This window comes from Strix uralensis, chromosome 1, assembly GCF_047716275.1.
Source record: "Strix uralensis isolate ZFMK-TIS-50842 chromosome 1, bStrUra1, whole genome shotgun sequence".
In the NCBI taxonomy this organism is placed as follows: Eukaryota; Metazoa; Chordata; class Aves; order Strigiformes; family Strigidae; genus Strix; species Strix uralensis.
This window is the reverse complement of record NC_133972.1, coordinates 18732796-18759403: the sequence shown is the minus strand read 5'-3', so window position 1 is coordinate 18759403 and position 26608 is coordinate 18732796. Positions and strand designations below refer to the sequence as shown.

At 41.9% G+C, this 26608-nt stretch overlaps 1 protein-coding gene across 1 annotated transcript in view; it reads right to left on the bottom strand.

Annotated features, from left to right (window-relative positions):
- The window catches only part of STAC (SH3 and cysteine rich domain), a 76868-nt gene that overhangs the window by 6005 nt on the left and 44255 nt on the right, over positions 1 to 26608 (bottom strand). The window contains exons 3-10 of the mRNA XM_074891331.1: positions 25046 to 25146; positions 22740 to 22821; positions 20879 to 20994; positions 16446 to 16527; positions 10267 to 10331; positions 9290 to 9378; positions 6119 to 6170; positions 5856 to 5993 (exon numbers count right to left, since the gene is read on the bottom strand). Coding sequence (XP_074747432.1) covers positions 5856 to 5993; positions 6119 to 6170; positions 9290 to 9378; positions 10267 to 10331; positions 16446 to 16527; positions 20879 to 20994; positions 22740 to 22821; positions 25046 to 25146 — 725 coding nt within the window. The remainder of the gene's footprint in view (positions 1 to 5855; positions 5994 to 6118; positions 6171 to 9289; positions 9379 to 10266; positions 10332 to 16445; positions 16528 to 20878; positions 20995 to 22739; positions 22822 to 25045; positions 25147 to 26608) is intronic.

Here is a 26608-nt window from a genome sequence, read left to right as displayed (position 1 = left end):
CAACACAAACGGAGACAAACTTGCTTGGTTTTTTTCCTGCCCGCTGGCTCAAGAGGTTAGTAGTGGAGTAAGCCACAGGGTAAGAAACAACATCTCAGGCTATTTCTCAGTCACTAAATGATCTTCATAGCTAGCTGAAAGTGGGATGTAATATTATAAAGTCACTTCCTCATTCTTTCATCTCACTTTGTTTAAAAAAAATCCCCAAACACTTAAACAACTGTTTGGATCATGGCTGTTGTCTAAACTTGTCAACATCTGCCCTGAGGATTTTTTATTCATCAGTCAGCCTGAAGCAGATGAGGGAGATGAGCAATTAGGAAATGATTCTTTAAGCTGCACAGTCATTAATACTCTCCTGTTCTTCTAAGTCCTGTGCTTTAAATTTGGGCTCAAGTGTCAGGAGTAATTGTCCAGGAGTAATTCTGAACTTCCCCTGATTTTCCACAACTGTTTCTTACTTATCTTCTCTTTCCCATATATTTAACTCATCTGTCCACCACAGACTGGTTCTGATGAAGTAGGAGTTTGGTTATGAGGACAGTACAGTTTCATGAGCTGTCCTGGAGCCTGTAGACAATGCCAAGTCAAGAGATCTGAAAGCTCAAGTTTTCTGTTTGTCTGTAAGAATGACAGCACAGGGACACTGTGAGTTTCTACATTTGCTGCTGCCTGTGCACCAAAGTTCTTGCCTACGTGAGCTTTGTGGAAGGAAATGATAAGTCGTTCAGTTTTCATACCCATTCAGCCATAACGCAAATGATGATGATGACAGGTTTTATATCAGCTCTGTCATTAGCTTTTGGACTGAGAACACCATCTTGTTTTACCTACGGCACTTATTTAGGGTTTTAAAGATGATCTAGACTAAACTGGATGCATAATGGCCCGTGCCCATATTTTGGACTCTTGCAAAACTTGTGTGCCACTCAGTATCTCTGAATGAATGGGGACACTCATCCCTGTTCAGCAAAACTGATGTCAATGAAAATCAGAGTTAGCTGGAAAAAGACCCTTTTCCCCTTAAGCCTAGCTGTGAAGTGCAGCAGTTATAGCTGGGGAACACATAAAAAACTGCAACATCAATTTCTGTGCTGGGTTTGTGTTTTAAATGATTCAGTCCAAATGCGTAAGTCACTGTGATGAAACAGATTTTCAAAGGCAGCTGAGTCATGCTCTTAGAAGTTCATCCCAGGATGAAAAATGTGGGGCCATAAAGTAATTCCTAGGCAGTGAGGTGAAAAGCCAGGTAGCAACAAAGCATCCAGTCTAATCAGAAGAAGATCCAAGACAGGTGGATCCCCTGGGACTGGTGACCAGGGCTGCAATCCTGCCTTGTTGAGCCTAGACTTGTGGACATGTTTAAGCCCACTCTCAGGCTCTCCTGAAGTTGCTGGATCATATCTGCACATAGCTGCTAATGTACACATGCCTAAATGCCACTCTGTTTGAAATTCGTGTGATTAGGTGTTGGGCCAGGAGGGAATTTTTTCCGGAACTGTGGTGCCAAGGGGACAGCAAGGCTGACAGCTCAGGGTTGGAGGCTGTGGCCATCACAACAACGGTGACCTATCTGCAGTCACTGCAGAAGCTGGCTGAGAGATGCTTCTGGTAAAAGGGCTATTTTACATCAGTGACATTTATAAAACACATCCATCACAAAATGGATCTGTTGCACTGATCTTTATGTAAACTCACAGTCCAGATCTGGATGAGACAGAGAGTTTCTGACTGACAGTCTTGTTACAAATGTCATGGCTTGAGGTAATTTCTATTGCACAAGATCAGTTATGCAATTTAAAATCAATTGTGTTATTTAATCACAAAAAACCCAACTCTAAAGTGGTTTGTGTTAGTGTGACTGTAGATGTCAGAGAGGCATCCAGTGAAGGGTGTGAGTAGGTTTTTTTTAAAGAGGTTATTTCCTTTATTTAAGTAGGATGTTACAAGAGGAATAAAAACAGACATTCAGACAATAGATTATTATGACTTCTTTAAAAATAAGGATGACTAAAAATGTTAGAGGCATTTTAAAAGATGCTTTTCCAAACATTGATGATATATTAGATATGGTGACCTTTTCTTTTGTGAAAAGAGGTCAAATCAGAGCCTTTAGTCACGCAAAGAAGCATTTGTATAATGTGTTGTAATGAATTCGGGTATGCTAGAGCAGAAGTTACAAGCTGGAGAAAACTTTATATAACCAAGTGATGGTACAGTCAATCAGAGTTGAAAATTATGCAGCCAGTATTGTGTGTGAGACAGCTTAAAAGAGTGGAAAGCCACAGAAATTGGCTGGTTTTGGCTTCCCTGTTAATAATCCTGCTTTATTGATGTCAGGGGCTATGTCTGCTTCCTTCCCACAGATTCCTGTTTGAGCCCTGTGGTGCCCAGTCATCTTCTGAAATGGTTTCAGGACCCACAAATCTGTCAGTGAATGCTAAACTGCAAGATGCTGAAGCAGTACACTTTTCCTCCCCCAGGGCTGGGTTTCATATTTCATAATGAAATTTTCAAGGGATCCTTTGTGAAGACTAGCTCGTGCATATTGCTCAAGATGGATAATCAAATTGTGTTGTTTTTCCCTCAGTCCTCTCCTTGAGTACTGGCTTTGCCAGAAAGGTTTGCTTGAAGCTGAAGCTCAAAATGTTGTTCCCAGGACATGAAACTGCCAAGCAATTCCAGAGAAAGCCTCACCCACTGTGCTTCAGACTTTGAAAATGTCTCTGCTTGGCTAGTCGTGTGGCTTTTTTGATGAGAATGTATTGTCTTTTGCCTTACAAGAATAGGCTTTACCTGGGAACATTCGTATAAGGCACAAAGGGGATAGAGACCTGCAGTATAAACCAAAGATGGTATCAAGCGATATAATGCAAATTCATATTATTGTCACTGGATAAGTTTTTCTGTTGGTGTATCATCCTTGCCTTTGTTGCCAGAATGTCTCTGGACTCGTTAGATCCTGCAGAATTTGACCCAGTGAATTAACAGTATAAAATTGAGACAATTTGCCATACTATCATCACAAGAATTTATTAAACCAGTTAATGAGTTTTTCTAGATAAAATTAGACTTAACAGAAATTGGTAGCAATGAATAATCTTCCCTTCTTGCTAATCTGGAACAAGCCAGTGCTATGCACATAGTACATATATCACACTCACAGCACTCTGGACACTGTGACCAGAGACAGCTAAAATGTCTGGTTACATCTCACAGAAATACCCAAATAGAACAACAACAACAAAAAAATTCTGCCAAGCTTTTCCCAGAAGTGTCATTTAGATTAGCTTTTTTCTTTTTATGCCTTCCCTATTGCACCCCTCTCTCTGCTTCACATGAAAAACAATGGGGAAATAAAAGACAGAAAATAAGATAACTGGCTGAAGAAAGAAGAAAGGAAAATTGACTTTGGAAATATAAAATAAATTTTTAAAGTAAAAATTTCCCAATAACAATTAAAATGTTTTTCACAATAAGAGTTTTTCAACAGTGAAGGCAAGGTTGTTCTGTTAAAAAAAACCCCAAACCAAAAAATTATGCCATTCAGGCAGTGATCTCCATGGCGGGCACATGTCCCATAGGTCAGGTTTGGGGCCTCCTGTCCCCATGCTGCCTCTACACATTGGGCCTGTGCACGCTGCCAGCTCTCACTGGGGGCTATTATGGGGGGCTGAAACCCCGTATGGAAGGACAGCGGGAAGAAGATGAGTGTCCATAGCCTTGTTGTGACTGTCCCACCTGGAAATTACTCAAAATGGCCTTGAAGGTACTTGAACGTTCCCTTTTTGCATAATTTGTGCTAGGGTAGAGTGGGATCTGTTGGCTCCACTCCTTTCCTCTCATGTCTCTACATTCATGTGTTTGTTCAGTCTGATCTCTGCCCCTTGTTTTATACCAAGTATTTATTTATTTCTTCCTCTGAAGCCCACGTGGAGTGAGGACCTGACAACATCAACATTCAACCTCAGCATTTGAGTGGATTTGAGATAGAGCTGAATAAGTTTGCTAAAAAAGAGAAAGAAGTAGACAGACAGGATGGATTTATCCCTTTCTTTACCTCCTGCCCTACCAGACATGATGACGTGCCCCTGACTACGAGCTCCCTTGCGAGTCTATTATGAAATAGAGACAATAGGAAGTCCTTGTGATTAGATGAAGCTGCCAGCCATGCCCACTTGGAAACTGTGATTTGGTAAGAAATAAGACAAGAAACTGGCCCTTACTGTTTGCAGCAGCAGCCACACTAACAGAGGATCTGGTATGCCCATAGACAACAAGGGACTCAGACCTTGACCATTCTTTCTTGGTGGCACACTATATTCCCACACTATCATTGCCCCAAGCTTTGCCCTTGTGTATTGCTTATTCTAGAGCACAAAGGGTGCAAAGTCTCTCATTCTGCTTTGGTAATATTTTTTCCCTCCACGTGCACATATATAAAAAATCAAAAGAAATGCTGGGTAAAAACAAATTAAGTCCTTTCTCTCTTTCTAGCAACTTCAGGGCTGCCCAGTGTACTATGTGCACAAAGACAGTTAAAATATATTCTGATCACTGTATTGCTGTGCCTTCCTTAAAAAGCTGTGTATACCCAAGGATTGCTAGCACTTGTATGTTTTGCTATGCCACAAGACAGCAGCGGCAAAGGTATAAGTTAATCTTATTCACCGGTGAAGTGTTACAGAAGTTCTGCATGGAAAGATCTATGGCCCTGAAGTCCCCTCTGATTATGACTTCTGCTCTACTTTATTAAAATCAGTGCTGTCCAGGCACTGTAAGGCAATCACTTCCTGGTGATGTGACATCAATTGCCAGAGGAAAGGAAATGCCTAATGAGTTGGAAAAACATTGGGCTTCACAAGAGGCAGTGAGAAAAATCTAACTTTCTGTTTCATCCAGGTGTCAGAGAACTCAAGCTGTGCATCACTCTTAGTCAGCCATCCTTCTATTTACATGAGCTTATACCACAAACCTGACTGTCTCTTAATGCAGCTTTTGAGCCATAGTCTACTCTCACTTTACCACAGCAAGAATTTATAGCAGCATCACAAGACTTGACACTTGGATGTATTAAACATCTGGTAAACATTGTGTAAAAATCATGTTTAAAATCAGATCAAAGACCAATCTCATAATGGTGGCCACGGCTTTTGCCTAGTGAACCCACCTGAAGGACACCAAGTAGAAGGAACTGATGAAAGTAAACCAGGGAGAGTGGACCCTGCAAGTCCTCACTGTACCTGGTGTACTTTAGCTCACGGCAGCTCTTGTTTAGAATAAATTACAGCCTGTGAAGAGGGTAAGTGGTGACACAAGTAATTAACAATTAAAGATACCTTGCAGCTGGTGAACTAGAGCTAAATTTAAGATTTACAGGTTTGTTTGGTACTGTCTTAACTCTGTTCCTGCTGAAGCCAAAACAATGAGTTGTGTTTAGATCTTTAGGTAAGTTAAGGTCTGGGGAGGGAGCCCCTGTCTTTTATTAATTAGTTCTAATAGTGAGGAGAAAACCAGATCATTTTTCAGCCACACAATATCTACCTCCAAGACTGTGTGTTCTTCAAGCTGTCCTTCTGAAGTCAGTAGGAGAGTGCATAATATATAAAGTATATATATGAACATCTGTGAGGCTGGAAATTTAGGCTACATTAGGCAAGGATTATGTGTTTGTAGAAGGCCAACACTGGTCTTAACTGGCCACTAGACACTATTACCGTACAAATAATAAATCCTGAAGTAAAATTCCAGTGAAGAGCATCTGCCTGTGCTCATCTTGCACCACTTTCCCTCCAGTCATTGGTCAGACTGCTGGATGCTCAAGTCCGGTGGGGATCCGGCACAGGGGAACTTACCTGGTTCTCTTTCAGAGTTATCTGTCCCTGTTCCTTGCAGCCAATGAATGTCCTGATACACCTGTAAATCCTCTCATCGTGTTGCACTCTTTGAACAAAGTTAGCAGGAAAAAATCCAGTTCTATCATCAATTTTCCCCTGTGGAGAAAACATATTGGTAGAAGAAGATTGCTAACACTAGTATTTTTAATACAAGTTCAGCATTGAAAAGAACATATTTTTCCCTTTGGAAAGAAAACAGATATAAAATAATTAGCACATACCTTCCACCAGTCTTCATTGGAGTCTTCCAGAAGAGTGATCATATCCCCTGGCCTGTAATTAGAAGAGGAATAGTAATTAAGATGACTTTTAATTGTTATGCTGCATCAGCTTCCACAATTACTTTCTAATAGGAAGGTGGTCTGTTCTTGGTTATTTTATATGAGCATTTGCTGATGGTAAACTCAATGAGGCAGCAAGGTTTTCTTCAATCGTACATGGTAATATAGAAAGAGAGTCTCTGTATGTTGGGGCTAGATCTTTATTTTGAGACAACATCTGTGAACTGGAATTTTGGCTTCCTGTTTGATAAGAAACTGTTTAAAATACAGTCCCTAGTTGTTACAGACATTATCATGTTACTTCAAGACATTTCACATTGTTGGGACACAGCACTTTATCATCTGTGTTTTCAAGCTGTGATTGCAGAAGGAAGGCAGCAGGAAAATAGTTCTATTTAACTGACAAAGGCAATTAGTCAGCAGGGATATAATTCTGCCCAAGAATGTCTTTTTGATTTGAATGGGACATATTTACCTTTATAATGTGTGGTGCAGGGTTGTAATTGCTAAGTATCAGCATCCAGCTGACTAGTTCCAAAGCAGAGCTAGGAGAATAATTTGGCTGGAAATGCTAATAGCAAAATGTGCTGAGCTGATTTTGTGCAGGTAGTTGAACAGTTATTTGACCTCCTTCCCCCCATTGGTGGCACTTCATCAATGTTATTATGTAATTATAATAGCGCTGCGTTGTAGAAAGTAAGTGGCAGCCCATTTCCAAATGGATTAACCTCAGAAAGCTCTGTCTGCTTGATAACAGGCATTTCTTTGATCTTAATAAAATTAATGGTTGACCCCTAATTATTCAGCTTTCCTTACATTCCCTATTAGGCTCACTGTATTGTTGAGGTATCAGCACAAGAGCTTGCAAACACATCTGGATAATAGGTCCAATTTAACCAACTCTTTCAGAGCATGCATAGAAGAAGTGGACCTGTCCAGGATGCAGCTGGAAGTGGAGGCAGTGGTGGGCCTCTTTGGTCCACTTCCCAAGTGGTTATCGTTGCTGCTGACAACTGGAGAAACAGGCATTTAGTCTTCTAACCCTGTGCGATCTGAATCAGTGTTTTCCAGCTTTCACAGAAAGATGCTATCAATAGCAACAGGGTAGGATTTTCCTCAAGCCCTCTTCAGGAAGGTCTTCCAGTGTGTTTGGAATAATTAAGTGTTGCTAAGGTGAGAAAGGAAGCTAGAGTAAAAGGACAACTTGGTATCCCAGTGGTAAAAGATTTTTTCCATGGGAAAGGACATCTGATTCCAGTTAATATTTAATATAAAACACTTCACGAGGTTTTGAGGGAACCCATCTTGCCACTTCAAAGTGAATAGGCTGTAACACCATTGGAACCCTTACACTGCAAGGAAGAACATTTTCAACAAGAAGGATTTAGGCAGCCCCATGCTCCAAATACCTTTCAGCCTGGTTATTAGAAAAATAACCTAGAAAATATAAATTTATTTGGCTGTCAGAGAAAGATGGCAATTGAACCTAAAGTCTTTTCATGTCAATGGTCTGAGCACTGAGATTTTTAGATGCAAGACCTGCAGATTTTGCTTTCTGATGTTTTTTTAGCACAGGGCTAACACAGATGTCTCTAATCTGCAAAAAGGATTCAAAACAGAAGTCCCAGCTGGACTTATGTTACTCTTGCTGCCTAGACGTAGGCTGCTAATCCCTGAAAGCCAGCAACCTGCTTGCTGTTCGCTACTGGTTGAAATCACTCTCAGGTCTCATCTTTTTCTTCTGTAAATAAAAACCTTGGATAAGTTGTCTGCTCTACATCAGAGCTCTAGATTTCAGTAGGTGGCAAGATAGGCGCTCATCAGCCCTGAAGTTTACTAGATATTTGGCATCCCTTATGAAACAGTGTTAACCCATGTATTACTGAATTTCTGGCCATGGGACAAACAACACTGCTTTACCTGAGTAACACTAGTCTAAAGCCTGGCTGGTGTCTCTGGAAAGAACATGTTAGTTGTGACAGGTCTAGGTTGCAGACCACAGGTTCCTTTTCTCCCTAATATGAGGGACAGGAGAATTTTGGAGAATGATGTGTTTTCTGGATTGCTATGTCTTGATGAGGATGATAGTCCAGTGCAGGCTTGACTGAGCAGTGTTCCTCTTCATGGAACAAACACACAAGCTGGAATACACCCCTAAAGAAGCAGGATGCAAAGTGGAATCCCTCAATCCCTCAGAATAGCTGGCAAGTTGCACTAAACATCACCATACCCTGTGGTTATTTCCTAAAGAGCTGACATTCCTAAAATAATGATTAGTTATGCTAGCAAAGCAGAATGATAGGGAAGCTTGCAACTTCTGCCTTACATCCCATCCATTAGTTCCAGGGAAATGAGAAGGCACAGCTGAGAACAGGAAAAAGGTTTTTGGTGAAGGAGATGCTGATGAGAGGGGCATTTCCCTGGCAATTCCCTAAATTCTGTGGCATGTGCATGATTATTTTGATGTAGGGAATGCCTTGAAGAGAGCAGACACATTTCATGACAAGAACTCTAGCAAGACCATGCAGAATGCAAGTAGCATGAGTCAAACTAATTGTGCTAAAAGAAAGATGGCCTTTCACTTCAGTGGGCTTGGATTAGACCTTGTACAATGAATGCAGAACTGAGGAAGGAAGTGTTAAAAATTATAATTAATAAGGTTATTTTGCAAAGCTTAGAATGCATCTTTCTCATGTAAAAACACTGCCATCCAGCAGCTTGACATCATTCTCTTTTCTCAGACATAACCTGAATGTGAGGAAAAATCCAACAGGACTGGCAAAATGTTCAGCATTAGCATGAGAGGTGCTGAGGAATTCCTAGTTGAAACCTTCTGGTTGAAAAAACAAAGCAGCTGAAAACTGAATATTTTCTAGCTGAAAGACATCTTGTTCCTAAAGTGACATAAGTGTTTTTGAAACTTATCTATTGTGTCCTTGCCAAAAAAAATGGTCACCAGCTTTTTATCTATGAGAATATCTTTGTATCTACAAGTGTCTACCTCTATAAAAAATGTTTAGTATGAACCCTCTCTCCCCCCAAGTCATATATAGCCATATGACCCTCAGTTTGCATGGGTCAAATCAACTAACAAACATTTTGGTTCTTTACCTCATCTCCAAGTCTTCATTTTCTTGTGGTACAAATTTGTACAAGGCAACATAGGTGTTCATTTGTAACGTGCTTTTATAAAATGGTCCCTTTAAGAAAACACAGAAAGAGAAAATTTAAATATCTGTCCTGTACAGGAATTTGCTACACTTTTTTAGACACTGAGGAACCAGGGCCTGATCTTCCAAGAAATGAACCAGAATCATCTCATTGCTTTCACACCTTGGAGGACTATGGCCCAGATACATTGTGAGCCACTAAGGCAGTAACTACTTCATTTAGATATCAGATTCTTTGAACCCCAAGATCAAATCCCAGGATTCCAAAGAACAGAATCAGAAATCTACACAAGTTGGTCTTTTGGGTGAGATCTTAAAAAAGGAGTCTGCCTTTTGCTCTCTGTTAATGTATGACTCTTACAAGCCCAGTAGAGTATTACTGGCATTATGTAAGGTGTCTATTATACAGTCCTCATTATGGATAGAGCTAGAGTTGTACAATGCACAGGTCCAGAAAACAGGGTGGGAAAATCACTTTCTTAAACAGAAAGCTGCTTGTGCTGGGCTTCCCACAAAGAAGACTGGCTACTCTCCTCACTTTCTCCACTGGTAATCCAAAGGAAAAAAAACACATAAAACAAACGCTAAATAATTTTCCAAATCAAATCTGTGATTTTTGTGTTCCTGCAGTTCTATTGTAATGACACAGCCTACACACTGGATCTTTTGTGTCACAATATCAATTCGTAATAAACAGAAGGACCATAACAGGTAAAGCAAAGAGCCATCCAGGCCTGTATATTGCTTCCAAGTGCAGCCAGTGGCCCCCAAGTGGTATAAGAACATGACAGTCAGATATCAATGCTTCTCCAGAACAGTGCCCCAGCAGACCTACTCAAGGTCCTCACCTATCCATAAAACAAGACTGTTAACTGACTTCCCATTCACATTGCATTCTCACAAAACTTATGCCCATACCGAGGAATGTATACTTTTTGGTTCTTCTCCAAAGTGTTCTGTGCCATTTTCGGAGTATGTAAACACTGAAATAAAGCAAACACATGACATTTTAGGAGTAGTTTAAGACTCTTCACCTTGTCAGGATCACCTTTATTTTCTTAATCTCTTCCCTTTCCCCCTTACTTTCTTTGATCACTTGTTCTCTCCTCTGAACTCTTCTATACCCCCAACAAAACCATGTGTATCACTGGAACATGACACAAAACAATCTGTCCTGAAAAATTTACAATTGTAACAAATAAACCATTTTGATCAGATGAATATACACAAATGTGGGAATAGAACCTAGGTCCCCTAATTACTTTGCTATTTAAAGTCCAGCAGCCTGAATGCTATATTTTCATGTTTAGGACAAGCAGTATTTCTGTTTAAAAGCACCTGCAAAACCTGATGACTATATATGAGCAATATTGTGGGAAGTCTGTATGCAAAACCTTTTCTTTCCTCTCTATCTCTAAATGTTTGATAGCCTTCTTTGAACTCTCTCTCCAGTAGTCCCTGACTGAGGGGGCACTGGATACGATACCTCTCTCTCTGACTTTGTAGGAGCTACCTGAATTGCTTTCAAATCGGGATGGGTTATCTGAGACACAGGTCTGTATGTGAGAAAATTTGCTTCTAAGTTACTAAATCAGAAACTCACAGACTAAGCCAATGGGCACAGAACCTAACATACCTGGTATCTAATCACTTATCCTCTACTGTAATTTCTTCATGATCTGACTGACCACAGTGGCTTTATTACAATGACTGAATTCTCCCTTCACATTTTAATAATCGCCTGTGTTTCTTGCTTCTGGATAAAGTCTGAGTATGATTTTAATAGTTGGAATCTTTCAGCAGCGAAAGCCATCAACACCTTCTCCCACCATTTACCTCTGCAGGTGTTTAGAACAAAAGCTGGATTTTGGAGTCTCTAACAATTTGGAAATCTCCAAAGTGGTAATAAGTACCAGATTGATTGAGTGCGTTTTCTTTTTGTTTCTCTGTGATAGTTACATGTGTTCAGGGGAAAGAAGGTGCCAGGGAACACCAAACTGCTGAATTTCTTTCCCCCTCTGCTCTTTCAGTTACTCACCCGTTCTTCCATTAACACATATTTCTGTGGCTATTCTACACTGTAAATGACAACCAAGCAAAGAATCTTTGAAGAAGTTTTATGAGTGAAATAATAAGGTTCCTTGATAGTAGATAGTTGTACTTAGACATTAAAAAAAGGTAATGTTCTCATAACAGAGAAAAGAGAGCTAAAATGACAGCCACAGCATGCATGAGAAAGATTTTGTACAAAGTGACATGCATTCACAAGCACACACAAGCACATGTTCTCTAATAAAATGTAAGACAATATTCACAGAATCACACAATCACAGAATCATCTAGGTTGGAAAAGACCTTGAAGATCATCTAGTCCAACCATTAACCTAACATCGACAGTTCCCAACTACACCAGATCCCTCAGCGCTATGTCAACCCGACTCTTAAACCCCTCCAGGGATGGGGACTCCACCACTGCCCTGGGCAGCCCATTCCAATGCCCAACAACCCCTTCTGGAAAGAAATACTTCCTAATATCTAGTCTAAACCTTCCCTGGCGCAACTTGAGGCCATTCCCTCTTGTCCTACCGCTTGTTACTTGGTCCAAGAGACTCATCCCCAGCTCTCTGCAACCTCCTTTCAGGTAGTTGTAGAGGGCGATGAGGTCTCCCCTCAGCCTCCTCTTCTCCAGACTAAACCCCCCCACTTCCTTCAGCCGCTCCTCGTATGACATGTGCTCCAGACCCTTCACCAGCTTCGTTGCCCTTCTCTGGACACACTCGAGTCATTCAATATCCTTTTTGTAGTGAGGGGCCCAAAACTGAACACAGGAATCGAGGTGCGGCCTCACCAGTGCCGAGTACAGGGGTAAGATCCCTTCCCTGTCCCTGCTGGCCACGCTATTGCTGATAAAAGCCAGGATACCGTTGGCCTTCTTGGCCACCTGGGCACACTGCTGGCTCCTGTTCAGCTGGCTGTCAATCAACACCCCCAGGTCCCTCTCTGACTGGCAGCTCTCCAGCCACTCCTCCCCAAGCCTGTAGCGTTGCTGGGGGTTGTTGTGGCCCAAGTGCAGCACCCGGCATTTGCCTTATTGAAACTCCTCCAGTTGGCCTTAGCCCATCGCTCCAGCCTGTCCAGATCTCTCTGCAGAGCCTCCCTACCCTCGAGCAGATCAACACTCCCACCCAACTTGGTGTCATCTGCAAACTTACTGAGGGTGCACTCGATCCCCTCGTCTAGATCATCAATAAAGGTGTTAAACAGGAGTGGCCCCAAAACCGAGCCCTGGGGGACACCACTCGTGACCGGCCACCAACCGGATTTAACTCCGTTCACCACAACTCTTTGTGCCTGGCCATCCAGCCAGTTTTTTACCCAGCGAAGCGTGTGCCCATCCAAGCCACGAGCAGCCAGTTTCACCAGGAGAATGCTGTGGGAAACGGTGTCAAAGGCCTTACTAAAGTCAAGGTAGACAACGTCCACAGCCTTTCCCTCATCCAATAAGCAGGTCGCCCTGTCATAGAAGGAGATCAGGTTTGTCAAGCAGGACCTGCCTTTCATAAACCCATGCTGACTGGGCCTGATCATCTGTCTGTCCCACATGTGTTGTATGATGGTACTCAGGATGAGCTGCTCCATCAGCTTCCTGGGCAGCGAAGTCAAGCTGACAGGTCTGTAATTTCCTGGATCATCCTTCCGACCCTTCTTATAGATGGGCGTCACATTGGCCAGTTTCCAATCTGTTGGGACCTCCCCGGTCAGCCAGGACTGCTGGTAAGTGATGGAAAGCAGCTTGGCGAGCACCCCAGCCAGCTCCTTCAGCACCTTCGGGTGTATCCTATCTGATCCCATAGACTGGTGTATGTCTATGTGATGCAGTAGGTCACTGACTATCTCCTCCTGGATCGCAGGGGTTCATTCTCCCAGTCTCTGTCTTCTGGCTGAGGAGGCTGGATTCCCTCAATACAGCTAGTCTTGCTATTAAAGACTGAGGCAAAGAAGGCATTAAGCACCTCAGCCTTTTCCTCATCACTTGTTACCATGTTTCCTCCTGCATCTAGCAGGGGATGGAGGCTCTCTCTGGTCTTTCTTTTGCTGCTCACATACTTACAGAAACATTTCTTGTTGTCCTTGATTGCTGAAGCCAGATTAATTTCCAGCTGGGCTTTAGACCTCCTGATTTCCACCCTGCACAGCCTCAAGCATCTTTGTAATCATTGTGAGTGGCTAGACCCTTCTTCCAAAAGCTGTAGACTCTCCTTTTCTCCCTGAGTTAAATATTGTAGTCATAAAGTCCAATGTGTGAATGTGAAGATAGCATGTGAGCTGATACCTGCAGCATTTAACCTGAAAATGCCCCAAGTTGTGTCCAGGTGGTCTGACTGCAGCTGATCTGGGGGCCTCACTGTGCTCCTCACCAAGTCCTGTTGTAGAGGGACTCTGACCCTGAAAACTGTCATGAGTACCAGCTGAAAAACCTCAAAACTAAAATTCATTTCCTGTATCTTCTGGTAGAGGGATATATGTGTATCTGACATCTGTATAAAGAGGTGTAAAATGCTGCCATTAGAATCTGGCAGTGTTTTAAGTCCTACTCAAATGACTATATTTTGTTTTTTGTGTCCAGAGGAAAAGGAGTTAGGGAGACAAATAGAAAAAGTTCTGGTGAATAATGAGTCGGGTAACCAGGAGCATTTTGAACTTGCAGAAAGTCATTCACCAGACAAAGTGGAAGTATCATGTTTGGAGTAATTTCTGCTCAGTGTCAGAAAATAAATCCAAGTTACTAATGTACAGCCTCATGAGCTGTGAAGTTGACCCAGCAGGTGGGGAGGGAGCTGGACTGTGTCCTTGTGTTTGCTGAGAAGTGCTCACCAAACCTGGGTTTCCAGGGAGTACATGCGGTACCTGAGTCAAGAGGAAAGTGCTCAAATCCCTGTTGATAACAGGCTCATACATGCCACTTCGAGATCATTTTGGCTTGCAGGACTTCTGTTACAGATGGCAATTCACAGCAGTGAAGGAGTATAACTGGCTTAGAGGAGGGTGAAGGGCTGTAAATTAGATATGCTATCTTACAGTTGTAAATGTGGAAGCTTTGCTTCATAGTATGTATGCCAGAGCCTGAATGAAAGAATCTTCCCTTGAAGTTGTTGTCATAGGAGTCTATAGGAACAATTATGTAGCCACACATGTGCTGGGTCCTTTCACCCTTCTGCAGGTTGTGTCTTTTCCGCTGTTTCTCTTTAAGCAGAGTCTCAAACATACATTCTCCTAAAATCTTATTTGCAGAGACAGTTTTTTAATGGGGAAAAAAAAAAAGAAACTGGACTGGGCCTGATTCATCAAGGTAATAATGTGGGACTGCCTGCTAAAGAGGCAGTGGACAACTGAGGAAAAAGAAGTGGTGAATCACCCTGTAACAACATTTTGAATTTACTTTGTTACATTTTTAATCTCTGTTTAGCTCATGGTCTCTGGATATTCTAGGAGGCACATGAATCTGAAGACTATCGAGGTGTGTAGCTCACATCTCCACACAACAGAAATCCATCTTTTTTCATATTTATTTGCCCTAGCAGCAGCAGATGAAAAAAAAAAGCAGGGATTTTTACAGCTGGAAAGGATTGTACCATTTCCATAGCTTGTGCAAACAGTGCGGGCAGTTTATTAAAAATCTACCAAGGGGAAATTTTTGGAGTGACTGATGCATAATTTATACCCTGAGCCTCTGAAGGATGGATTGTAAAAAAGCCAGTGCTGATCAAAGGAATTGTTAATGTGCCGCGGAAGTTATTTGGAGGTTTGACACATGCTGAGTTTTTAAACTAATCTCTTTGAGTAAGTTCCTTGAATGCCTCCCAGTGCATTCAGTGAATACAGATCTCAGAGAAAAAAAAGTTTCTTTGGGTTTCAGAAACGAAACCACTGATCAACAATGAAATAAAAAGCTGAAAACTCAAACAGGGCCAAATTAATCTCAGATGGGCAGGATTAAACAATGTGAAGCAGACTGAATTCTTTATCTTTAACCAGGTCAGGTCAGCTTGAACTTGCAAGACAGAAAACCTAAATAAATTGTCAGGAGAAAGCAGATAACATAGATGGGATGTTCACAAAATGAGAGGGCGGAAATGACTGAACACAGTGAGAAGTGATAGGACCAGGAGGGGAGGAAAGGAATAAGGAGGTAGCATGAAATGGGAATGGACAACTGAAGCTGGCATTTCACCTACATGAATTGCTAGCAGCATGTAAGGACCACTGGGGGTGCTATGAAGAAGAAATCTATGCTCACTGTGATTTATTTTAGTAGTGTACATCTCATGTGAGATTCAGCAGAGCAGCCTTCAGGTGCTGCTAGAGAAGTTGCTCTTATGGTTTGGGCCTGAAATTTTTCTTAGTGCTCCAAATCCCTTTGTACTTATTGCTTCCCTCACCATGACTGAATTCAAGAACAGGGTCACACACACCATCCCTTGGTGGCTGAGATTTCATTCCTAAGCTCTTGATTGGTATGATGATCTTGAAATTCCATCATACCAGTAAAAACATTACTCTTGTACTGCAAAGCAGACAAAGGAATTGGGCTGTTGATATTACTGGGCACATACTATAGTTGTACTGAGGAACTGCAATTATAATCAGGATTCAGTGTGCTGGATATTCTACAAACGTATGGATATTATATGATTCATTTCCTGATCCAAAGAGGTTATGGTGTGTAGAGACATGTCGACAAGTCAAACATGTGGAAAATAAAGTAATTTTTTTGTTCCATTTTGCTAATGTGGAACTGAAGCATCTTAAGCGATTAGTCTAGTCATGTTGATGAAGCATAGGAGATAGGGAATGGACCTGAACCTTGTCCAATGCCAGGTCTGGACACAACAAATTAAGAAAACTGGTGGCTTGGATTTCATCTGAATGGCAAAAAGCGTTCCCCAAATCCTTGCACCAACTGCATGCCGCACTCACCTCCCACTTTGAAAAGCAGAATGCTGCTAAAACATGGACATGCCATAAAAAAATATCTGAAATAGGTTGTACACAGGCCTATACATCTGAAGATGCTGTCCTGGCCTGGCAGCACTCACCGCTGTTGCTGCGTTTCCTGCTTATGTCAAGGGTGCCTGCAGAGCTATCACCTTCCTCAGGAACTTCTGCCAGGTCAGCTGTCTGCAGGGACAGAAAGAGCAAATGAGATGGGATAAGCCAGAAAAAGTGAGTGATGAGGTGAAATAAGACCACGCGAGAGCCTTTGGGGAATGCAGTACTTAAGGTGCTATCAGAGCAGAGCCAATCAGCCTAATGGGATTGCAAAAAACATTGTATCTGGTGACGCACAAAAAACACCTACTTCACAGGGAGCAGTGAAAGCCCAGGATGAACTCCAGACCAAGTTTACAGTCTGGAGTACAAAAGATTTCTACAGTATAAAGTGAAGTGAAAGTTAAGGAAGGAAGGATTACGTTAAACAATGTGGTGCTCTGTATACAATAGAAGTGGCTTGGGGGAATTTGTAGATTCTGCAGGTGTACTGAATAGCTATCTATCAAGGAGACTGGACATGAATTGAAACTGTTAATTTATTAACCCTGAATACATTATTCAGTAAAATAACCATAATGTAAGCGTGATTTTAATTCTGCTAATGTGCTGTGAAAGAAGGAGCTGGAGTGTGATGGAATTGATGAAGTCAGTCTTCAAATATCTGCCCTCATTTTCTTTTTGAACAGTCATCTGGCTGGTATGGGTAGGGAAAAATGAAACCCAAATGTTGTTGTTAGAATTACTATGATTTTTTACTTGTACCACATTAATGTCAATTATGATTAGGGACCCATTGTTCTAAGGTGTAGGAAAACATGGGATGACATAATCTCAAGCCTCAGAAGTGTAAGTCTGCATAAGACACCAGATTCCTTGGTTGGGTAGTCAGCTTCTCCATGTATAGCCTGACAGGAACCAGGAGCTGCTCCAAACAACTCTGTCCGAATCTGACCTTATGGAACTTCAGTTTCTGAACTCTCCACATGTGACTTCTTTTGGATAAAACATCTTCGATAACCATAAAAAACACAAACACTGAACTTGAGTCAGGTGTTCTCTCTAATCTGAAAAACTGAAAATCTTTATATGTTCCTAAGCTTTATTTATTTCTTGTTAACAGGTCTTTAAGACACATGGAAGGATTTAACTTCATTATTCCACAACACTTTACAATTGTACTGTACACATCGCTCTGTCCGTTGCTTTGCAGACCTTTGCCTGCATTACAGGAAGAAAAGCCAAACAAGGAACATTCACTGCTTTTGTTCAGGGAGCACAAAATCTGAATTGCTTTATGGATTTTTATATGTTTTTTCCTTTTACTAGTGCTGACAACAAAGCTTTTTTTAGAAAGTACTTTGACAATTTTATTTCCCCTATCTAGTACTTTCCCAGCTATTTCTCCATCCAAGGATACTAATGAACAAAGAGGTTAAAAGTAGATTTATGCCACAGGTATCTTGTGGTTATCTCGTTTCCCTTGCTATTTTAAGAGTCTTCTACTTTACTGCCTTGTTTTTAGAGTCAGGCCTTTTGCAGCAGGTCACGCCTGTCTTACATCTTGCACAAATGGGTCACCCCTGGATGAGAAGGCACTGCAATAGCAATGCTAACACGGAGTCAGTGTAGAGCATATCTAGGGATTTCTAGTTGCTGGGTGGAGAACGGAAAGACTGTCTTTGTTGAAATAGTAAGCTATTTTTCAGCTCATTGCTATGGATGTTCCTCAGTCTTCACAGACTAGCTTCATAATTGCTGATTAACTTCATATTTTGTTGGGTACTACTGCATATGGGATGTGCAGTGACTGTCTCTTCAGTATATACCTCATCCAAAACCTCCTGAAGTAACCTCAGTTACCTTTAACAATTTTTCAGTCAACAGCTATATGATAAATGGTCTAATAGAGATGATAGAGGTACAAAGCTGCTTTTGAGAGGAGCTGATCCACGAGAAACTAACAAGAACTGGAGTCACATTTATATCACCTCAAGTGACTTTCTTTATAAATGTGGGTTGCAGAAGCAGATTTTTGAAGGAAGCAGTAGGTAGTAAATCTGAAGCATATGGCCACTTTCTTTTATGGGAAATGCAGAATCCGGGCTGAAAAATCACAGTGGGTGCGTCCACACTGCTCAGTCATGTTAAAAATACCTTGGCTAGTTCAGAGCAAGACAGTTATCTCTACTCTCCACAGAGACATGAACTGCAGTCCTGGAAGCTTCATGGCTGTAGAGGCAAGGCATGGCTCCTAGGCTAGTCGCTTTGCTTTTAACTACCTTCAGCAGGAGCAGCACCTCCTCTGACTCAGAGCTAATCCTTTGACAGCTTGGACACCACCTATGAGGTAGGACACCAGGTATGTCCCTGGTGTCCCTGGTTTGGAGACATGGTAGAACCTTGAAGCACTCCCCGGCTCCCAGGGCTGGGGCACAGTCTAGCCACAAAGTTTCTGTGCTGCTGTGAGCCTCACGGCTGCAATGCTGTTTCTGCTGTTAAAAGCAGCAGAGTAGCACAGAACTGAGGACCTCTAGGGAAAGATCTTAGTCGCTATGCGTTATTAATTGCGCATGTGCTGCTAGTGCACATGCTCTGGTGCGTTTTTACCTGGGCTCTAAGGGCTGTGTCACGTCCCTGTTCTGGTCACCGGTCAGTGCCTGCTCTTGGGTCACACATCATAGTCATAAAGCTCCATGGCCCCATCATTTGGATCAGGGTTGTGTCTGCCCCTGGTTGTTATCCTTGTCTCAATTCACAGACTTGCACTGACAGAAGTTGTTGGTTTCACATGTCTGTTTATTCAGTTCTCTAATGTTTCCTATTTTCTGTATGCTGACACATGTTATATCTTCTCTCAGCCTCAATACCCTGGAGAAATTCCCATAATGAACTTACATTCCTCGTTCTACACCCACACCCCACCTAGTTATGATCAGTTCCCTAGGGCAAGCTGACACAGCATTTGAGATTTCTATGCTTGCGTTGTCATTCATAATTCAACAGAACGCTTTATTGATTTAGAAAGCAATAATTACATTTGTAGAACTTCTGTTTCAAAGTAAATTAAATCATTGAAAGAAAGAACTGTAATCACAATGCGACAGGTGGTAGAGTCACTCTGGGTTTTAAAAAAGAATGGAAATTTCCTTTTAAGGCACAAACAAGGGTGGATAGAGGACATGTCCTTTAATCACTCCCTTGCAGATTTCACTTAGTTCTTGTTTAAATTTGTCTGTCTTCTTTCCCATCTGACACAAATGGACATCTGTTTAGAGGCCACCTATACCACCTGAGGTTACAGTTCAGCCATGTGAGTGAGCATACATTTAAGCGCCAGGGAAATGTTGTACCAAACATAAACAGATATTAGCACAACTCTAAATTAAACATGTAAGTATTTGCTCTGAGGCCTGGAGACCAAGCCTCATTATGTCTCTGTGCCTGGTGATTTTTATTCTGAGGTGAGCGCAGGAGAGATTGTCAGAAAATGTGGGTCTGATTTTCAGACATGACAATCAGTTTTAGCCTCCAGTGTATTCAGGCATGATTTTTTTTTTTTTTTTTTTTTCAGGCGTTGGGGGGGGTGAGTGGGGAGGATCTCTTGGGAAAAAGAGAGCCTCAAATGTAGGTTTAAGTGCCTGTTTATGAGAGGTGAGTGGGTATGAAGCATTCTTTCAACACCATGAATGAGCTCCTGATGTTGTGGCTCCCAATACTGTTGAAACAACCATTTCCGTAAGGAAAAAATTGGTAATTGTTAATGTTGAACTAGGTATGGATTTAAAAAGGGCAGGGTTAAGGGAACTATCGTTTCCCTTGTCCTCATTCTCCAGCTCTTCTGCCACGGTCCTGAAAAAAGTGACTTTTATGACAGGAAAGAGTGATTGACAAAGATTAGGATGAAGGTTAAAATCTCCCTGTCCGGATACAACAAGCTGAGTACACCTGCCTGTATTTGGGTTTTGGAGAGAGGAGCTCAAATCTGTGATGCCTCCCTCCTGAGTCTACACCCCTGAGTCTACAGGGGTGGAGGTGCCAGTCCGTTGCCTTGTTGCAGTACCAGTAGCTTTATTTTGTCTGGGCTTGTACTGTGGAGCTTGTATTTTTAAATCTAGGCTCTGAGGACTCCAGCCCATTGCTATCACTTCTTATGAAGGGTAAATGCCCACCACCACCACCAGACAGTATGCATGTACTCCAGCATGACAGTTACATATCTGTGTTCCACTTTTACACAGATATGTAAAATCAAAAGAATACAAGAAGATTATTCATTTAATTTGTATTTTTCTCAAGAGTCATCTAAAAGATACTTAAAACCTGAGTTTGCAAAAATAATGTAATTTCTGGTCTCATTTTGGAAGCTGAGAGTGAGATAAATTTTTTTTACAGTTTGAAATACAAGTTTTGTAAACTCTGATACAAACTCCTGTTGTTCCTCCAGAAAGAAAATGGAAGAAAGATGCGGGATACTTACAGAGTTTCTGTTGGGAGAGTCAGACCCACTTCCAGAACTGCCCTTTTTGGTCTTCTGGGCTAAGGAAGTCCCAAAGCGGAGAGTTTCATACACAGGGTCAACCTTATTTCCACAGGCTGCAACAGAAGGAGCAAAACATGCATCAATCCCTTGAAGATATTTCTGGTCATGTTCCTGCTCCACTTGGAAGAAACACCGGTCTCTACCAACATATTGGGGTGTATGCTCAGACACAAGTTGAGACACTATCCTGATAAAAAGTGTTTGATGAACTTAGTGGAATTGACTTTTGCTAGTGATTTTCTGCTGCCTCTCTGATCTCATAAAGATCATCCTTCATCATACAAGCTCTTCAGGTCCCAGCCAATGTCTTGTCTCTCTTTCATCCTCCTTTTCTAATCACTGCTGATACTGCCTACACTGCGTTAAGGCAGACAAAGTACCAGGAGGCTTTAATCCATGTTTGCTGCCTGTTCCTACTACTGACCTCTTGGATTGCTCTCAACAGTAGATGCTGGAAGGGAAAAACCCTAGACTGTGCCTGAGCATCCTTGTGGTATGGGTGGACCATCACCTTTATCCATCTACCCTCACAGTGCTCCTAGTTGGTTAACATGGATAAAAGGATGGCCTGGAGCTGCCTTGAAAGTACCAACATCCCCACTGTGAGGCCTTATGGGGTCTGGAGGCAGGTGTGAGTAAGCACCTGCTGTTGGGAATGTGGTCCAGGTTGCTCAGCTCAGTCTAGGGGTAGCCAGAAAGGCCACCACCCCCACTGGTGTATGTCCATTCAATTCTCACTCCCACTCTTCCTCATAGCTGGCCCCAAAAGTCATCTCCCATGGCAGAGAAATGGATGAATTCAATTGGCATGAGCAAATTAATTTCAAATCTTCTTCTATATACTGCATTATTAGACCTCAGCCTCCCTTGCAGTACAAGGCAGTAGGCACGTAGAATACAGTACATTTGTAGCACTGTGTAGGAGGAGGGAAATTTTGGCCAAAGTACTGAGAAAATACATAGAATTTTGAATTTTGATGAGAGCAAAGCACACCTCATTTTTTAGCCAGAGTTTGTTCGAAATGTTTCTATTACTTCTGACAAAAATTATGGATGTATTTTTAGAAAGAGAAACTTAGATGAAATCCATGTAATTAACTTTTTTTTTTTTTTTTTTTTCTGCAATAAAGTAAATGTCCTCAGACAAGTCATGTTAAACTGGCTGCCTAGTTTTGGCTTCCATTTTTGATACTGCCAGGCTTGCTTGGTCAGAGTACTGGTGGGGAGAAATATTTTCCAGAATCAACTCCTCCATTTCAAAATTTTTCTTTTTGGAAATTTGGTATTACAGTGAGCAAAATCTGCTCTTTTAAATACTCAGACAATGTGTAGACATGGTCAATAAGGAAAAATATGAGGAAAGGAAGAAATGTGGATGAAAAAGAACAGGAACATAGCAACATCCCTCAAAAGACAGACCAGTGGTTTGAACGCCTCCCGCTGTTTTGATCTCTGTGTCTTTTATCTGGTTCCTCCCAGCTCAGATCTTCACCTCAATATTCCAGCATTTCTTCCTTTTTAAGTTCCTACCTTGATCTCAGGTAGTTATTATTACAACCAGGGTAATTGCTAAGAGGTTACATGTACAGGGGTTTGAGTGTAACACACAATAAACACACCCTCTCCTCTTCCAGCTTTGTATCTTTGAAGTGGTCCTTTCCTGAGATGGCAGAAGGACATCCAGTCACCGAAAGGAGCTGGAAGGCTGCTGAGGGTAAATACCATGGCTGGAAGTCTGCCGCTGCTGTTGCAGAGCACTGCCAAAGGGAGACTGAACAGAAAAGCAATCAAAACCTACCAATAGGCATCACTTCCTTGATGCAGCCAAACTGTTCGTGAATGAGTAGTGGTGAGCTGTAGTACCGTCGAAATCCCTTTGGCTGGAAGGAGAGAAAGCAAAAACAAGTGAAGGGCATTGCTGCCACATAGTAGAAATAACCTCAGCTCTTTGGCTAATGGCATAGCAGTGTGGGGAGGCTGGAAATTTGACTCCTGTTGTTGAGTCACGGTAGTGTTTAGAGATCAGGGATTTACTTGATTTTTCTTCTGGAAAAAACAATTTCCCATACTTATGTGGAAGGAGGGGCTCATTTTCAGCTCCCTTTTTTCTTTTGTCTTACACAAAAGCAGCACTAATTAATTGCAGCAGAAGTGCTGAATCGTTAGAGATTCTGGGAAGTTTCCCTCTCCCTTTCTTCTTATGTAATGTGAATTTGCATTGTTTTGCATTTGCTAAACATGTGACTGTGCTTCCCCACCCTACCTCCAAATCCTCACGTTCCCATGTATGCACTTGTGAAACCCAAGGAATTTAAAGCCTTTTTAGATGTTTTTCTAAGGTTTGCTGCTGGCTGAGTGCAACTTCCACTGCTTTTTTGTCTTGTGTTGTCACCAGATGTCCCCTCAATGTCAATTTTTAGAGAAATGCACTATAACAACTCAAGCTATTAAAGAATATCACAATATGGCAAATAACAGTGCCCTATACCACTCTAAAAACCATTCTTAGAAGGTTAAACATTTCCTGTTACCTCCCTATTTACTATCTCAGCTATCAAATACCTCAGGCAAAGGCTGAGTACCTGAAATGAAGGGGTTAACATCTAAGTCTTTGGAAATGGCCTTTAAGGTATTAGAGACTCACAAATGGTCTCTCAGATTTCTACTCTTTGCAGGCTGTGAGAACTTCCAGTTACAGTGAGAAGTGGAAAAGCCTCATGGAGATGTGCATATTTTCCATATCCTATCAGTAAACATCAAAAAATGGTAGACAACTAGTTCTTTTGCGAATGAGCTGCAGTACAGATTGAGAAGGAATGAGGGGATTGATAAATTTGGTTTCTTAGAGGAATAAATTCCATATTCTCCAGCCTTGGTTTGCCCCCAAACTAGATTGAGACACAACACGAGCTCATAAAACTCACATGACTTTGCTGAACGACTTCCTGCTGTAAATTTAGCCTCTACTTTTCTGCTTTTGTAAACTAGTGACCACAAACGCTGAGGCTGGAATCAAGAAATGAGTGAAACAATACACGTGATTTAATATTTGGCTTGTCCAGGGCTTGCAATGAGGTCATTCAACTCTTCACAGGCCAACTTCCTAAACCAGAATGTCTCACACTAGGGTTATGATTAATGGTTTAAATGCATAAAGATTTGCCTCAGGTGTATAAACAACTATAGCTTTCACTAAATACTCTTGGAGAGAAAAGATCTTTCCAGTGAAAGGTGGGTTTTCTAGACCTTTTGAAGTCAATGTTTGCATTTTTTCATCATTTAACAACAGTGAAACTGTTTGGTTTTAGCTCATATTTGTCTCAGGTGCCTTCAGGTTGCAAGAAATCTGAGAACATCTGAAACATGAATATATGTATTCAGTTTTCATATTCCAAATGGTCATTTTTCCAAGTTCTTTTTCCAAAAGTAACCAAAAGAACCATATTCCCATAAAAGTCATCAAGTTGAGATAGAATAATCTCAAACACAGTTTCCTGCCTTTGCCAATTATGAGAATCTTCTGCTCAGGTGACCCAGGCACTAAGGTGCTGTGTTCATACAGGGGCAGGTCTCCTCCCAGCCTCTCCTACTGAGAGACTGCTTGAAACTCTGTATTGTCTCACTGTGAAATATCCTTTGGTTTTCTTTTTAAGATGAATTACAGTTTTTCTTCAAGCCCTAACAGTGGAAAAAACCAATAAAATATAATTTGAAGGATTTTTCATTTGTTAAACTCCATTGAAATATTTTGACTAATTTATAACATTCCTTGAGAGATTTACACTCCAGCAAACACAATTTAAATCAAGGGAATTAATTCTATTATTTAGCTAAATTTGGGTTATGTAACTGTATTTTCACATCCACAAAGCAGATTTGTGTTTAATTTTTGTTCAGGTTTTTGAGTAGTAGCAGTTGCCCGGATTGATAATAGGGCACTACCTGCCTTTACTTTTCTCACCTCTGTAAAGTGACCTGGTATCAGTTCTGTTAATGCACCAGCTAAATGCCAGCCAGGGGGTCAGGAACACAAAATGAGTGGCTCCAGCACAAACTGGTGCCTCCCACTGCATGTGCTGCATGTGCCCTGAACTGCTCACTTACCAGCTTGCCCATGCAACGCTGTTGTCCAATACTGTCTGCACACTTGTGGTGGATGCTCATCTTACAAGCCTTACAGCGCAGTCCGTGCTTAGCGTTTGTCCCTGTGAAATTCATGGAAATTATTTAATTAGACAAAATCAATAGTTTCCATGCATTTAATGAATGACCTGAAAGAACTGATGGGGAGGTCAGTTGCAGTAGAGTAAATATTGACATCATTCTTCACCTTGCTTACTGTTTTTTATACACATTCAAACATACGTTTTCTTTACAGTCTCTCTATTTTAGGCATTTCTCCCTCATGCTCTTTCCTAGGCTACTGCTGCCTTTAGATATATATTGGATTATGTTCTGCTGTATGATAGTCTTATCAGTGATGTTTACGTCATGAGCATCAAGCAAAATCCCTTTGCTACTTTGACAGGGCTTGGCATGAGAGCTGTACATGGCTGAGGGAGCCACTGAAGGAGCACCCAGGCTCTGGAGCTGCCGTGGAGAGCCAGGCCATCAGTGGAGGGCCAGGTTTTTGGGGTGAGAGGTAGCTCCAGGGGTGTGTGAGAGGGCTAAGCCAGCTCCCTTACCATTGCCCACCCATGTGCCAGGGACTCCTGCTCTCACCTCCCTGGGCCAGTGCTCAGAGGCTGCAGGAAGAGCTCCGTGCACATCCCTGAGTGGGGCAGTGAGGATGCCATGGCTCTGACCTTGCTCTCCTTCACTAGCAGTGGAAAAGTTCAGCGCCGCAAGTAGGGGAGCTCCAGGAGAAATTTTGTCTTACAGAAGCAGACTTCTCCCACTTGCGCAACAGTAGTTCTGCATTATCTTCAATGTGGACCTACTCTTAAATGACAGAGCCAAGTCTGATTGCTTCCAGGCAGAAACAGTCACTCTTATTCATAAGACTTCCTAAACTATGCAGAAGCAGTTAAGCTGCAGCAACTCTTTTATCCCCACAGGACTGTATAAATGGAATGAGTAAACAACATGTCAGTTCATTATCATCTACTGTGAAAGTGAGTAAGAAACAAGGTAGTAAAAAAACCCCCCAAAACTCTTGACATTTTAACCGGCCCTCATTAGTCAGACATGATAGGAATATTAGTCAGAAGGATCCTGCATCTGAAAACACTCATGTAGCTCTTGGTTATTTGAGTAGTCAACACCATATACATGCTGCTGACTTCATTTAGTGAAATGCTATGTCTGAAAGAAGCACTTCAGGGAAGGGCTCATCAAGTCAGTGACAAAACCCGAGCCTTGACAGGACCAATTTCAGGGGAAGAGTTCCCTGAAGTGGCCACTTTCAAACCAAATAAAGGCAGGCTGGAGGCACTTGGGGGTGGTTGAAATGAGCCAGGCTCAGACATTTCACTTGTACAATTCTTGTAGGACAGGGAACCAGCATTCTCGCTGCCTGCCTTCTGAGACTGCTGGAGAGATGGGGAGTGAATGGGGTTGAGTGTGGGGTGCACCCTGGGGACTCCCATGGAGTGTGGTTAGTGCCTGCTCTCCGCTTGTTGCCTGCCTGGCCCCTCTCGGCTGAGCCAACGCACCGCGCTTCACTGC